This window comes from Loxodonta africana, chromosome 4 (genome assembly GCF_030014295.1).
Source record: "Loxodonta africana isolate mLoxAfr1 chromosome 4, mLoxAfr1.hap2, whole genome shotgun sequence".
NCBI lineage: Eukaryota > Metazoa > Chordata > Mammalia > Proboscidea > Elephantidae > Loxodonta > Loxodonta africana.
In genome coordinates, this window is record NC_087345.1 from 115,101,681 (window position 1) to 115,118,124 (window position 16,444).

A 16,444-nucleotide genomic window follows, 5' to 3' on the forward strand; every position below is an offset into this window, starting at 1 on the left:
TTGAGTGCTGCCTCACTAACACAGCTGCTGCTCATCCTCCCTCATTAACATCATAGAGGCAGGATTTACAACACATAGGAAAATCACACAATACTGGGAATCATGACCCAGCCAAATTGATACACATATTTTTGGGGAGACACAATTCAATCCATGGCACCAGTGTTTGATCCAGTCACAACCACCAAAACACACACACACACACAAATCAAATACCTTTTCTTCGACATATTCCTCAGATTTTATTAGCTTATAACTCTATGTAATCTGTAAGCCACTCAGTTTGCTTTTTAACAGTTAAAACATGAGCATGAGATTCAGTTTAAACACAAAGTTCATTCAGCTCAGTATTCTTTTTTTACTTGGTTTTGCTCCTTGGCACTGTAGATGGGCCAAATGAAAAGAGTACTTGGCTAATGGCATTGTGGCTGGTTATCAAAGAGACCTCAAAATATAGTATTACCATAATGAATTTTCCATATTTGAGCCTGACCCTTAGACTCTAGGTTCATGTTTTTCTTGCCACAGTGAGCATAGAATCTCATTTCAGTAGTAGACTCACATTAGCTAAGCTAGTCAAACTGAAGAATAAACTCAGAAGAGAAATATATTATTTTAATTGAATGAATGTAACTGTTAATGGCATTGGACAACTGTTTTGTCCAGAAAGCATGCTCTTTTACCGTGGAAAGTCGTATTAGAAGGCACATGTTAATCATAAAGGTGCTTGAAAAGTACGGAAGCAGAAAAAAATAATTTAATAAAACAAGCTAAGATAGGAATTCTACAATAGAAATATCTTTCAGCCTAGCAGTGGGAAGGGAAGAAGCAGAAGAGAACTACATGCAACAACTTGTTAAATAATATTGATCATTTAGTTTGGCTCAGTTTTTAAAGAATATATTTAAACTTGTCTTAATCTATTTACATAGTCAGCTCATAACAACTTTTGAAACATTTAAATTCATACAGTGCAGAAGTACCTAAAGCAGTAATTAAAAGTCATCTGCCTATACTGATACAGTTTTATAATCCCACTCCTCAGAGCTAACTACTGTTAACAATTTGATACATATTTTCCCAGATATAGATATGTATTATATACATCCATTGTACATCTAAGGAGCCATAGTGGTGCAATGGTTAAGTGCTTAACTGCTAACCAAAAGGTTGGCGGGTCAAACCCATCAGCCACTCTGTGGGTGAAAGATGTGGCAGTCAGCTTCCATAAAGATTTATAGCCTTGGAAACTCTATGGGGGCAGTTCTACTCTGTCCTGTAGGGTTGCTATGAATCAAAATCATCTCGACAGCAGTGGGTGTATTGTGTATCTAGATCTAGAAATGTAATATAGAGCATGTTCACATATCTATATATTATTATTGCAATGCAGCAAATTGCTTGACACGGGCCCTCTAGCCATAGTCTCCGTAATTCCCACCAAATGACGAGGTGGGACTATGCATATGAGGTGCTTGTGGCCCACCAAGAGTATTGGATAGCTTGCTAATAGTAATAAGATGTATGGTACCCTTGTAGGGGTGGGGTCATGCAAATAAAGTGTGTGGAACCCTAACGAGGGGGTTGGTCACCTTTGCCATCCCAGTAGGCTTAAAATGAGCCATCCTAGAGGTGAGAAGGAAGGATCTCACCAACCCCAAGAAAGAAGAGCCAGGAGTAGAGTGCATTTTTGGATCCCTGCACTGAGATGCTCCTGAAATCATGAGACTGGAAGAGAGAGCTGTAACATCAAAGAGGGCCAGAAGCAGCGGCAGAGAAACAGCAACAGCAGAGGCAGAAGACCTGCAGGAGATAGTGCAGTGGGCTACCCAGCCCCTAGAGTGAGAAAGCTGAGCAACTTCTTCCAGGAGGCTTGCTGGCAGAGTAGGGTGCCTCCAGGCACCTGGTGGGGCTAGGTTTGCTGGCCTAAGAAGCTAGAGCTGAGCACCTTTTGGAAAGGCTTACTGGTGGAGTAGGGTGCCTCTGGGTACTTATCGGTGGAACTAAAAGAGCATTGTAACACTAGCCCAAGCAGGGCAGAGGCCAGGCAGAGGGCTAGAGAAAGACCTACCTGCGGGCACAGCTGAAAAGAGGCTGTCCTGATTGAAGAACTGTATCCTGAACATCCCCGAACCTTAATTGTAACCTGATACTTCCCTAAGAAACCCCATTAACTGTGAATATGGTCTGTGAGTTCTGTGTGGCCATTGCAACAAATTTTCAAACCCAGAAGAGAAGTAAAGAGTGCCATAGAAGGGACAGTTGGTGTCAGAACTGGTAAAAAGTTGGCGAGAGGAGGCGTATCTGACCTCTGCTTCATAGGAATCAGCCTTGGGCTACTGATCTTGATCCTCTTTCCCCCTTGTGAAGTTAGAGAAGGTGGTCAAACACCCCTGCCACACCATTTTTATAATTATATGTATACTATATGTGCCACATAGTACATAATATATATGAGGATGTGTGTTATATAGGCTACCATCTACTTATAAAAAAATATCTTGGACAACTTTCTGAATACTTTTAGACTTAAATTATCTTGCATTATATTTTATTAAATTAGATGCACCGTATTTTATTTGTAATCCCCACTAATGAACATTTAAGTTTTTCTACAAAATTAACAGTTTCAAACACTACGGGGATCATTTTTGAATGCATGTACCTGTCCCAAATGAAGTCTTTACATAACTATTTCCATTCTCAGCATACAATATCTAAGGAGTTTATTCTGGCTCACTGTACTTTCGACCATTCATGACATTAGGTCATTTGGTTTAAGTGAAGGTTGTATTATTTGTTTTTCCTCTAGGGAAGAAGGTTCCATAATCTTTCTTAATTTTCAGAGATCTAAAGTTTACCATTCTGGTAGAAATCACTAAGCCAGGAGTCAACCCAAATGTTTATGCCATAGGCTTATGGTTACCGTGGTTTAGGAAGCTTCCTGTTCTCAACCTGTAGATGCCAGATTCTGAATGTACTTCAGTAGGTATATCAAAAGCCCTGATAGACGGAGTAGTGGAATAAGCTATACAGGGTGTTGTAGAATGAAATGCTTGCTAAAGTTTAATATTAAAAGTGAAAAATAAAAGGGAAATAGCATTTGATTTGGTTCTAAGTGACTTATAAGAATGCTCTTTTTCCAAATTCATACTTTCTCATCCTTTAATCATTTTGGATACTGTTCTCTGTAATCTTTCATTTCCTTAAAAGACACAGAGGCAAAGTGTAGACATAGTATTCTAATATATGTGGACATAGAAGCAGTTCCTTAATTGGTAACTTTCTTTGTAGCTGCTCAAAAAGAGTTAGCGTGTAATCGCTTAAGCAATGGTTTGGTAGTAATGCTGGAATACAGGAGGAAAAGGAGACTTCTTTGATTCCTTGTCACCTTTTCAGGGATATTCAGATTTCTAAAATAATTAATGCAGGAATTTTCATTGGTACTAGAATTCATCCAGTTTATGGGCAGGGGAGTGAAGAAAAATGCTAATTATATATGATGAAATGTCTTCCCATTTTGAGAGTTTTTTCTTCAAATTTATACGTAAGTTTCTTTATAAACTAGCCAACTAGGTAATTATTAAGCAGGATAAATTTTTCATTTGTTATGCTGTATTAAAAAAAGACATAAAATATATATTTCATTTACAAAATCCCTTACTGAAAAAAAAGTTAGCCACTAACAAAGCAGTCGAGAACTAACAATTATGTCAAAATATCTTCTTTTAAAATAGGTGTATATCAAATGAGCTAATTTATTAATTTTGCTTTCTCAAATAAAATTTGCATGCCATATTTATATTCATTACTTACACGCCCATAACAGTTATTGCATATATTAGCAGTTCTCATAAAAACTTTCCAATGTTAAAAATGATACTAGTCTAGCAAATCCAGAAAGCTTTGCAGATTTTCTGCGTCTAGAAATCCCTTTGCCCTTCCTTGTATACTGTATCAATCGTCCTGGATTGCTTGGACTCCACAAGATGGTTTAGGAAAGTTATTATAAATTTCCACTACTGAAAATGAGAGAGGAAGTACAGCTATAAAGAAGCAAAGTTCAACTTGCTTAGATTTTCAGAAACTCTAAAAGTGATTTGAAACAATCTCAATAATGAGGGATTTTGTTTTTATCATTTCTCTGTTACAGCTCCTTTTGTAGTAGACATTTTGACCATGCTCAGGTGCTTTAACGGCATCATAATAATGCATTCTTGTTAGTGAACTGAAATAATTTTGAGGCCTATGAAATGTGTCTTATAGACTTAAAATACCCATGGAATTCTGAATTGCTGTAAAAATAAAAATTCATGAAAGATATAAATTACAGAATATTACAAAAGAATTATTTGATTATGAAAATATGTTACAGGAGACTCACATGTTTTTTAATAATACCTCCCCCTCCAGTTCCTTATTTTCCCATACCCCAAACATCTAGTCATCTTTCCTCCTGCAACTAGCCTTCCTTTATTCAGTTGATAAACATTTTAACAGCCTTAAATGGACAGCCACTGTGTTAAGAACTGGGGATTTAAAGATAAGTGAGACACACTCTACCGCCTTGGCATGTTCATAGTGTAGTTAGGGAGAATAGAATATAAATAGATGTAATATGATAGAGATATGCATAGCATTTTAGAAAAGTCAGAAGAAAGGGAACTAATTCAAATATAAGATTGTTTAGGCTCATTATTTATTCAGCAAATATTTGGGGCATTATTAATTATTCAAAAAGAGTACTGAAGCAATGGAAAAGGGGGGGGGGGATGATATTTCTATCCTAAACCATACACCAAAATCATATAGAAGCTCAAATTATATATTTTTTCTTCCGTCTAATTGGTCATCAAATCCTATCAATTCTGCCTCCTAAATACTATTCAAATATGTTTCTTCCATGGTTTGTTCAGGCCATTATCATTTTCTGCTTGATTTACTGCAACAGTTTTTTACATGTCTCTTTGCCTCCAATCTCTCCCTCTTGCAATCGATTCTATCCCTTGCCACAAAATCGATCTACCTGAAACACAAGTCAGACTATGTCACTTCCTTGCACAAAATCTTTCAGTGTCTTACTACTGCCTTTAAAATAAAACACAAGGCTTTGCAAGATATGGGTTCTGCCTCCTTCAGCTGCATAGCTCACCATTTCCTTTCTGCATCAGACACACTGGGAGTATTAAAAAATATCCCTGGATATAGTGGTCAAAAAAGGATAGTGATTATTGTTAGTGTTGCCCTGTGAATTGCTAGGAATTCTTCCCAAACAAGAGTCACCCATCAATTCCTCTACTGGCCCACAAGATGAAAGAAAACAACATTCTCTTCTTCCTTCAAAAGTTGCATCCACACTATGCTTGTTAACTCCCTCTACCTGGAAGTTAGAGTAGTCAGAAATGGGTGTCCTAGGTACCCATCAGAGAAGATGATTAATAAGAGCAATCCTGGATGCACTAGGTGGTAAAGGCTTGCTGTGTGATTCGCTAGCAAGTAGAACACATGAAAAGTAGGTGGTACAATGGTCCTGAAGTCTAATTTGATAGTGAAATTAGCCTTCTTTTAAGAGACACCTGAGCACATAACCATCCGTGACCCTCTTTTCACTTTCCAGGTTGTTACATTCTTTTTTCCTTGAGGTTTCTAGAATACCATGTATATATGTCTACTTTGCTCAGTGTATCATTGAACTGGTTTACACGTTTATCCCCCTCATGTAATTAGGAAGTCCTCGGGGCAAGGATTATGTGTGTTTGTGTGTGTGTGTGTGTGTGTAAGTTTTAGTTTTTATATTCCTCTCACCACCTAGAGCAGGAAATCTGGTGTTTGATGACAAAGCAAAACAAAACAAAAACATTAAAGGCTAATGAGAAACGAGTCTCCTTATTTCGGTGAAGATAATGTCATACAACTTTCCAAAATAGTTACATTAGTTTAGTGGGTGAAAGAATGGATGTTGTCAACCATGGATAAGAACATACTTGATTTTGACAACCCTCCTCAGCCTGAATTACCCTGTCTGTCGGAAAAATTGTTTTTCTTACACCACGTTAGATAGTGTAGAAATGAATATCTCTTAGAATCACTGGAGATAATTAATATCTAAATATCATTACTGTAATATAAATGAAATTACATGTTTTCTGAAGGGTTATTTAATACTAGTTATATCATTTGTTTCACTAGATACTGAAAACTAGGTTGTATTCTGAAAACAATTGACAAACATGCCTCTTAAATTTTTTAGCTTCTTGAAAAATTTTATTTTAGAGCTAGAATTTTCCAAGCTTGGCCTTGAAATAAGAAGCAAATTAATTTTGGAAAGGCTTAGGGAAAAACTGTTCAAATGGTTAAAACCAAAGAAGGAGTAAAATAAATTACTTTTAACTAGTTGAAAGTCAGTTTGAATAACTTACACATAGTTGAACTTTAAAAGTCAGAATTTTCCATTATCTAGTAGTCTTTACTCAGTAAGTTCCTCATGAGATATTTACAAAATAAGCCTGTTGTAATTTTTTTTTAACAGAGTTATTGGGCACAATTTGATGACAGTCTTTACTTCAATTAAAAAAAAAAAATCTTTTTATTGTTTTTCCAGCAGCTTCTGAATTTCTCTTTTGCCATTAAGAACTACCTGATTGTTTGTGAAGCCGTATAGATTTTGTGCCCCCTTTACGACACTGGTGTCGTAGTGGTTAAGTGCTATGGCTGCTAACCAAAGGGTCAGCAGTTTGAATCTGCCAGGTGCTCCTTGGAAACTTTATGGGGCAGCTCTACTCTGTCCTATAGGGCCGCTATGAGTCGGGATCGACTTGACGGCACTGGGTTTGGTTTGGTTTTTTGGTTTACAACACTGACACATGCATGTAATGTGTCTTGGATTCTCATAATTAAGATTTAAATTCTTGTATTGGCTATTTTATTTGTACTTTGTAACTTGGGACAAATTTCAACTGAACCAGCTCTGCATAGTCTGGGTCTGAAAAATTGGTAATAAGGTAGACATATTTCAAGTAATGTGTGTGTGTAGAATGGTGGTGGTGGTTGTAATAATATTGTGCCTTAGACACAAACATTTCAAAGCTAGTTGACACCCTGTTTATGATTACATATTTATGTCTTGGAAATTATATGTGATTAAAGATACATAATAGCTGTAGTAGTCTTTTTAAGTCTTGCTGTTTTTGCAGTCTACTTGTTCTTGTTGGTATTAGTTGCCACCAAGTCAATCCACTTAAACACCAGATATATTGATATGTGTCTGTATATGGCAAAATGTACAAAGTTACTTAGTTCATATAAACCAAATTTCACATATGAACATACATTTGCGTACAGGAAAAAATATATTTATGCATAATCAAAGAAAGATAACTGAATTTTATTAATATACATTCCTGAATTTAGGAAACAGGAAGATAAGATTCTAATGCCTGCATTTAAGAAATTTTATCTCATAGCCTAGATTTTAAATAATGATATTTAAATGTACATGTAGTACTCAATTTGTTATTAACTTCTAGAAACTAGCAATGCATAAGTACCCCCAAACACCTATTTGAGTGTTTTCCTATCAATCCAAATTTATGAGTAAGTGCATTTCTCTAGGATAGGGACCTGGAGTTATCTTTAAGACTTCGTACAAATTATCCTCTGTAATGGTGCTTGTTAAAACTATGTTTCATATCCATTGCCTTTTCATAGCCACATCATCTCCTTAAGACTGCAGCATGAGAAGCCTGCCAATTCCCTACCTTCAATCCCTTTTTCCTCTAATTTATTCTATCACCTATCAGTAAGCCAGTTTTTTCTCCAATCCTTCAACATGTCACTCATACTTTGATTGATGCATTTCACCCAACCTAAAAAAAAATCCCTCCCCTCCTCCACCTACAAATCTTCAAGGCCAGGATCACTCTTATTTTTGCCCTTAACTATTCTCCAAAGATTGAAGCCTGAAATTAGTTCTCCCTTAACTCCTATAAAAAAAATAGCACTCACTAATGGTCAATACTTCTCAAATAAGCATTTAATTAGAAAAGATAAACAGGTAGTCTATAGAGACCAAGTTTTGTTTTATTTTGCTTTTGTTTCCATAGCACCAAGCAAAGTTCTGGCCATTAATTGGCTATAAATGCTTGTTAATAAAGGCTTATTAATTGACTAATTTATAACAGGGAAAATAAATTATATAAAGTGAGTTATCATTGTAAGGAGCAACAAGGCCTCTACACTTTGCTTTAGTTAATTTTAAGATTATATTCATTAAATGAGGAATATAAATGAATTACTTAGTTTGGGGTATTTAAATTGTCAGTTAAGCATACTATAATAATATTTGCTATTTTAGCTAGTTTGCATAGATACAAATTCAGGTTTTAAACATCTAAACTTCCCTTTACCTTATGAAATGTGAAAGTGTTTTTTTAGATTAAATAACCAAATTTCTAGATTAGAGTGTCAAAAATAATAATAATGCAAAGCCCTATCATGTAACTTTATCTTCTCTCCCGCCTGTATCATAAATTTCCCTCTTTACTGGATCTTTCTCATAAACATACAAACCAACCAAACCCAAACCCAGTACTGTCGAGTCGATTCCGACTAATAGCAACCCTATAGGATCACTGGGGTTTTTTTTTAGGATAGAGTAGAACTGCCCCATAGAGTTTCCAAGGAGTGCCTGGTGGATTCGAACTGCCGACCCTTTCGTTAGCAGCTGTAGCACTTAACCACGATGCCACCAGGGTTTCCCATAAACATACAAGCATACTATAATTTTCCACATACGTGTCTTTTTGGTAAAGCTTTCTTGATCACACATTCCCCTCTAGCTACTGCAAAACTCCTCTGTGGAATTGTCTGTTCTGGTGCTTCTCAAACTCTAGCATGCAAATGAATCATCTGGAAATTTTGTAAAAATTAAACTTCTGATTCGGAAGTTATATGCTTGCTGCCTTAACAAATTACCCCAAAATTTAGTTTCTTAAAACATCAAGTGTTTATCTGGACATAGCTGGTTTCCTGTGGCCCTGGATCTCTCACAAAGTTGCAGTCAAGATGTTGGGAAGGGCTACATTTATCTCTAGGCTGGGTTTGGGGAGGATTCTCTTCTAAGCTCCCTCCTTGGCTGTTGGAAAGCCTCGGGTGTTCTCTTGCTATTGGTCAAAGACACCAGGTCCTTGCCATGTTGGCTTCTCCACAGGGCAGCCCACAACATAGTTGCTTGCTCCAATAGAGGGGAGGGGGCAAACAAGACAGAGCATTTTTGTAACCTAATCTCAGGAGTGACATCCTATCACTTTATCATACTGTATTCATTAGAAGGAAGTTACTAGGCACAGCCCACACACAAGAGGAGGGTATTACACAAGGACATAAATACCAAGAGATGGGGATCATTGGAGGTTCCATTTTAGAGCCTGTTTCCCACAGTAGATTTGTGATGAGGTCTGAAATTCTACATTTCTAAATAACTCCTAGGTAACGCCAATGCTGCTTGTCAAAAACTTTTTTTTTTTTTTTAAAAAAACAAGGGTCTATACTTCCTGCCTCCAATTCTTTTCTTTCTGTAATCTTATATTGATCACACTTACTCCAGTTAGGCTTTTCACACTCTATTCCATGAAAAAATCCATAATTGAGGTTGCCGATGACTTTCACACTGGTATTTGTGGAGCGTTTGAAAAAATTGGTCACTTTTTCTGAAATTCTTTCTTTACTTGGCTTTTGGAACTCCAAATTTATCATTTCTCCTCAATCTCGCCTGCTGATTACCTTATCTCCCTGATTATAAGTGTTAGTGTACTCTACAATCCAATCCTGTACTTTTTTTTTTTAATCTCAGTTAGTTCCTAAGTGATCTAGTCAAAGCCCATAGCTTTAAATCCCTTTATATGCTGACCATTCTCACATTTATGTCTCTTATGTGGACTTCTCTCCTAAAATCCTAACATGGTTAGCCCTGCTGGTGCAGTCTTTAAGAGCTCAGCTGCTAACCGAAAGGTTGGCAGTTGGCATCTACCAAGCTCCTTGTAAACCCTATAGGGCAGTTCTACTCTGTCCTATAATGTCGCTATGAGTCAGAATCACCTCCAAGGCAATAGGAATGAACACCCCTGCTTGAATATCTAATTTCAAACTTAAAATGTCCAAAATTGATTTTTTTTATTCCTTCTCCTCTTCTCCCCCTTTCTGACCACCTGCCAATACTCAGCAACTCTGCTTCTCATCCATGTTTCCAAACTCCACAAATAGTGCTGCTCCTCAATCAATTGTTAAGTGAAAACCACTTTAGTTATCCTTGAGTCTTCTCTTGCTCTTCTTCTCATATGTAGATAGTCATTAAGTTTTTGTCAGTTCTACCTCTTAAAAATTAGATGAATCTCCCCATTACTTTGCATCTTCAGTGTCACCATCCTAGTCCAAACTATTATTACTGTTTGTGTAGATTTCTGTACCTGCTCACTAATTGGTTTAGAGCCTCCAAACACCAGCCCAGGCGATCTTATGCAACAACAAAAAAATTTTTTTCCATGCTCATGGTTTCTTTTCTCCTAGAGGATACAGTTTAGACTCTTTCATATTGTTTATAAAGCTGTACATAATCTGACCCCTGAGTCCCCCTGCAGCCCCTTTTATCTCTACTTTCCTCCCTGTACTTCTTCAACCATGTAGGGAATGGTCTATTGTTCAACACTCTCATTTGACTCTCAGTCTTCATGAAAATTACTTCCCTGCCTAGAACACTCTTCCCTTCTTTTTGCCTTGCTCACTTTAAAATTTTCAGGTTTCAGCTTAAGCGTGACCTCTTCCTGGAGACTGCCTTTGACCTCTTAGACTATGTTTGGGGAACCTGCAGTGTAGTCTATAGCACTATATACTTCCCTGTTTTAGCAGTCATTATTTTTTATACTAATCATATCTTTTTCTCCCATTAAACTTTAAGCTCTGAGGCAACTAGATGAGCAGAGGTAGATTCAGGTATTTTGAAGCCGAAAACATAATTTGAAGGACCTTCTTTAAGAATAAAAATGCAAAAGTTATATATTCAAACTTAGGTATAAAAGTGAATATGTATGTATAACAAGAAATCACAGCAAAGTATAAAATTAAGGACATGAACAAGTTTAAAAACATATGACCCTGTGAACACACTGCTAGGAGACCCCTCCCAGAACTCGATGATTAAGCTTCAGGAAATTCCCAGTAAATCCACTTCTGCATATTAGTCTTTTTAAAGCTCTATTTCTCATGCCAAGGGTAATGCTTAACCCATAGCAGGTGCTCAATAAATATTTTTGAATGAATATGTCTAGTTATTTAACTTACATTATTCATATATTTGACATGTGATACATTTTTCAAAAATTAGGTTTCTAAGAAAATGTTTCATATGTTATAAATTGTTCTTACAGTTACTGTTTTCAATTAATTGCTGTTATCATATTCCAAATGACTAATAATGTGAATTACTAGTTGTATCTGTTAGGAGATCATTAGGCTGTATGCAGAAAGTCTGTCACATCTCTTCACTAAGTGAAAAAGCCTATCGATTTGGATTAAGAATATATAGAATAATCCTTTGGTATGTGCATCTGTGTGCACAAACATGTATGTTTGTGTGTGTCTCTACATTTTTATAGATCATATATAATAAAACTTCAAGGTTGATTTTAATCAGTTGTGTTTTTTTAAAAATTTTTAAGAATATTCACAGAAACAAAATCCTTTGGAGGGGAACCGCCTACTGTTTTCTGGATAAAATCTTTTGTGCAACATTTACCTCTGGAGTGACAAGAAACCAGTATTTTATATAACTTAAAGAGTACATAAAATGTCTTCTTTATCATAAATTTGTTCATAAGTTATTATGTAAGAGATTCTTTAATTCAATACAATAACACAGTATCCAAAAGATAAGCTATTTGTCTTAAATCTTTGGAGGTCAGTTTGTTAAAGTAAAAATAAGTTAAGCTCCTTTTAGAACATTATAAATTTGCTGTGATCATATCAAGATTGTCAGGCATGTGTGTGTGTGTGTGTGTTATAAAATGCAGCCCTCTGATCAATGAGCACTTTTTCTCCCATTTTCCTAAATACATCATGAAAAAAGGATGAGGTTTCCGCCTTAATTGCTTGTGCCTTTTATTCACATTCCTCCCTCAGCCAGAATTGTGAAAAGAGTGTTAGTAAAAGGCTGCACAATAGAGCTTTTCATTAGGCCTCAGCAAGGCACACAAAAGAAGGCTTTTGGAAAGAGTGAATGCGTGAGTTTAATTTGCAGGTGGAGAGTAGATAAAAGGTGCTGACGCCTCTATTATTCTCTTACTTAGGTGACCCTTACCCTGTTCAGCTGATCCCAACTACCATGGCAGCTGCTGCCGCAGCAACACCAGGCTTAGGCCCACTCCAACTGCAGGTAAGTCAGGAAACAATACAGAAGAGACAAAGGTTAAGTAAATATCGAAAACAGCTATTATCGTGTTAAAGCAAAATAAAACTGACTAGTGATATCTGTCTCACAGTTTTCTTTTTTTTAAATTTATTGGTACTGATCCTCAAACACAAGTTGAGAGATGGAGTCTTTTAGTTTTTAGCCCTATTTTCTCTACTTAAGGTAGCTTATTGTAAGCTTTTATTGCCTGGTATGATTTAACAAATAAGTTGGACTTTTGCTCTGATTACTATTTGCCATAATTTCATCCCAGAATGGTCCCTATCAAGACAAAAGGAAAAAAATGCAAAAAAGATATGCAAACGTATAATTATGGATCAAGGCAACTTAAAGTAGCATGTATTTAAAATTGTTCAAGATGCCTAATAATGAAGCATTCTGTAGGTCCCTTTATTCTCCTGCTAATGCCAGCTCAGTTGGGCAGGCAAGGAAAAGTAGACCAAATAAACAAGTGATTAAATGAGTACAACTCTATCCTGAACATCCCAATTAAAATCCTTTTAGCCCTGCAGAATCCATATTTCCATGCATGTAAGAATGCCAGTGATAACTTTACCAGATGTACATGTAAGTGGTTTTAGAAATTTTGTTTCTGGTATTGAAAAGAGAATCCATACAGTTACATTTAAAGTAGCTTTCATTAGTTATTTTAATCTTTGAATCAACATGCTACAAAATCTATCATAGTTTCCATTGTAATGTACCTTACAGTTGTGCATTTAATAAGAAAAAAGTCATTTAGTAATGGGATTTATCTCCCTTCTGATAAGTTTTATGCTTTCCTTAGCCTGAAAGATATAGCATGTTTGTGGAGCCAAATGTAAAGCAGCTGTAGTTAATAAAATTAAATTGTATTCATGAAAGTGCATTGTCATAATAGATGAACTTAGTCTGTAAGGCAAAATGTAGTTCTATTGTAGCATCAAGAGACAGATACATCTGGCTGTCACGTGGGATTGTGAGAAGACCTGGTGGGTTTCTGTAAAACCAGTCGCGTTTCATAGGAGGAACTGCCAGTATGATAGCGGAGACATACTGTGTTCTGCAGAGGTTAATAACGTTCACTCCTTTTCCACCTTTTCTACGAAAAGCTATAGTGTGTGAGCTATTTCTTTGAGCTGGAAATACCTTGGGAAGTGTTGGAGCCACGGGGAGAATAAAAGTAACATAACATTTGTTATCCTTTGAAATGGCATCTGGGGAATAACTACAATACAGAAAAATGATTGTAATAGGTAAAAGTAAAAAGAGGAGTGGAGTTACAGGAAGAGGGGAGATTTGAATGTGGAAATAGTTTTAGGATATCAGTTTTCAAAGCAAGTTAGACATTCTCGTTCCTTTTCACTGTGGGGTTATAGGTGAGAAGAAGTGAGGGCAAGTCGGAGGCATCCCTTATGTTTTATTACAGGACTCTAGTAGAAAGCCAGTCCACTAGGGAACCATTTCATTTTGTTTTCCTTTAGAGATGATAGTAGAATATTTGATAAAAAATTAAGTCTTATTTCTGTTCTTATGTGATAATCATATTCCCTTAAAATTTAGGAATATAAAAAATTTTTCTTTATCAGAAAATAAGGAAAACTTAAAGCATAAACATATTTGCTCTTGCTTTAACTATAATTTGATCTATAATGGGATAAAGTTCCTTTTTATAGCAGTGATATTTTACCATGAAAATTTATGAGTTTTAGTTAGAATTCCAAGTAATCAGCATTTTGTTATAACAAGTAAATTAATAATCCAAAACTCTTTCATGGTGTCTTAGTCATCTAGTGCTGCTATGACAGAAATATGGCAAGTGGGTGACGTTAACAAAGAGAAGTTTGTTCTCTCATAGTCTAGTAGACTACAAGTCCAAATTCAGGGCATGAGCTCCAGGGCAAAGCTTTCTCTCTCTTCCGGCTCTGGAGGAAGATCTTGGTCATCAGTCTTGCCTTGGCCTGGGAGCATCTCAGCACAGGAACCTCAGGTCCAAAGGATGCGCTCTGCTCCTGGCATTGCTTTCTTTGTGGTATGAGATCCCCCTGTCTCTCTGCTTGCTGCTCTCTTTTATATCTCAAAAGAGATTGGCTTAAGACACTATCTCATCTTGTAGGTTTCATCAATATAACTGCCACTAATCATCTCATTACATCATAGTGACAGGATTTACAACACATAAGGAAATCATATCAGATGACAAAATGGTAGACAATCATACAATACTGGGAATCATGACCTAGGCAAGTTGACAGATATTTTGGGGGGATACAATTCAGTCCATGACAGTAAGCCATTAAAAAAATAATAAAAAAAAATATGTACAAACACACATACACATATCTTCTGTTAATGAAAAAGTAGTATTCAGGTGCAGACACATTCCAAAAGCATGTCATGGCAGAGACTCTAGCTTTTTCTTTGAAGTGAATTGACTCTCCCGCCTTCACTACAGTGCTTACACCAACTCACTTTTCTACTCATCACTGTTATTATATTCACAGGCCCCTAACCCTGACTTCAGCCTTCTCTACAGTTGCTCTCTGTGCTTTAAGGCAGCACCTCAATATTCTCCACAGACCTGCCCAGATGGGTAGAAGAAAAGCTAATTACAAAGCCTAGTCAAATTCTGGTGGCGTAGTGGTTAAGAGCTATGTCTACTAACCAAGGGGTTGGCAGTTTGAACCCACCAGGTGCTGCTTAGAAACTGTATGGGGCATTTCTACTCTGTCCTATAGGGTTGCTATGAGTCAGAATCAACTCAACGGCAGTGGGTTAATGGGTAGTCAGAAGTTTTGTCTTAACCCCAATCTTGTAAACCTGTTTTTGAGAAGATTCATCTAAGTCAAGTATAGCGTGTGAACCAGTTTTAATATTCTCCAAACTCTGTTTTTATTGTACTCTGTTAACTATCCATTTTCCACTCCTTAATAATATCTTGAGTAGAATCCATCACGTTCTGGTCCCTTTCAGCTATTAAGACTTCATTTCGGTTATTAGGATTCAATTCTTGCTGGAAACTTTACTTTCATATCCAGTTCACATCTTGTTGCCTCCTCTTCCCTCAGTAGGCAAGAACCCTGGATCTAGAGACCAGAAGTGAGGAAGGGTGTGGCTTGTTCTTTTGCTGCTTCAACTCCAGCTTACTGCCTGTGCAGATGTGGATTGGGGAAGGAGAAGGGAGCGTAATGTACCTCTGAGACACCTTGGAGGTAGTGTACGTGTAGTTTTCTTGGAGTCTTGGAGTCTTTCTCAGTAGGCTAAGGTATATTTGATGATCTGTGCTTCCAACCATCCTTCTGTTTAGGGCATCACCTTCCTTGGTCAGCAACTGTCTAGGTAGCAAGCATCCTGCCTCCTCCTTCAGCCTCAGTGTTCTTTCTCAGAAAACCCTGAGGCATTCCATTAAGGTTCTCTTCCATGCCCTCTAAGGGCTATGGAGGCACTACACCACAGACCTGGTCCCAACATGAAACATGTACACCACCTTTCTTCTCCATACCACCCCCAGATTTAGAAAACATCTGATGAAAAACAGGCGCTGCTCTGTCTTGATTTACATACACCCCAAACTCCAGTGTCAAGTTCTCTTAAGAACTCTCTCACCATGTCCCTAGTGGGTGGGACTTTAACTTTTTCAGCTCAACAAGCATCCAGTTGTGGAACAATAAGCAAGTTTCTCCTTCTTTCAGGCTTCTCCAGTTTTTATGAATCTGCCTCCTAACTTGACAAGGGTGGGAGGAGCACCTTTCTTCAAGAACCAAGCCCTCTCATAAAGCTGTAGGCCCAATTCTCTCTTTCCTTACCTCTCTCACAAGATACCCATTCATATGTACTGTGGTGGGGCGGGTGGGGGGGGGGTGGTCAGAAAGTGGAGAAGGGAGAATGAGGAAGAGGTGAGAAGCAGCGTGAATGTTTATTGAAGCAGGGCTAGTTCAGCCAAATTTTAATAAGGGGGAGGTGGTGGTTTAGGTCTTGTCTAGCACCAATTGCTGGTGGCTCTCT

At 37.1% G+C, this 16,444-nt stretch overlaps 1 protein-coding gene across 9 annotated transcripts in view; it reads left to right on the top strand.

The window, feature by feature from the left end:
• Window positions 1-16,444, top strand: part of SOX5 (SRY-box transcription factor 5) — a 1,149,712-nt gene that overhangs the window by 1,019,958 nt on the left and 113,310 nt on the right. For all 9 annotated transcript variants that reach the window (XM_064284479.1, XM_064284485.1, XM_023554801.2 and 6 more), the window contains one exon: window positions 12,339-12,424. In XM_064284479.1, coding sequence (XP_064140549.1) covers window positions 12,339-12,424 — 86 coding nt within the window. The remainder of the gene's footprint in view (window positions 1-12,338; window positions 12,425-16,444) is intronic.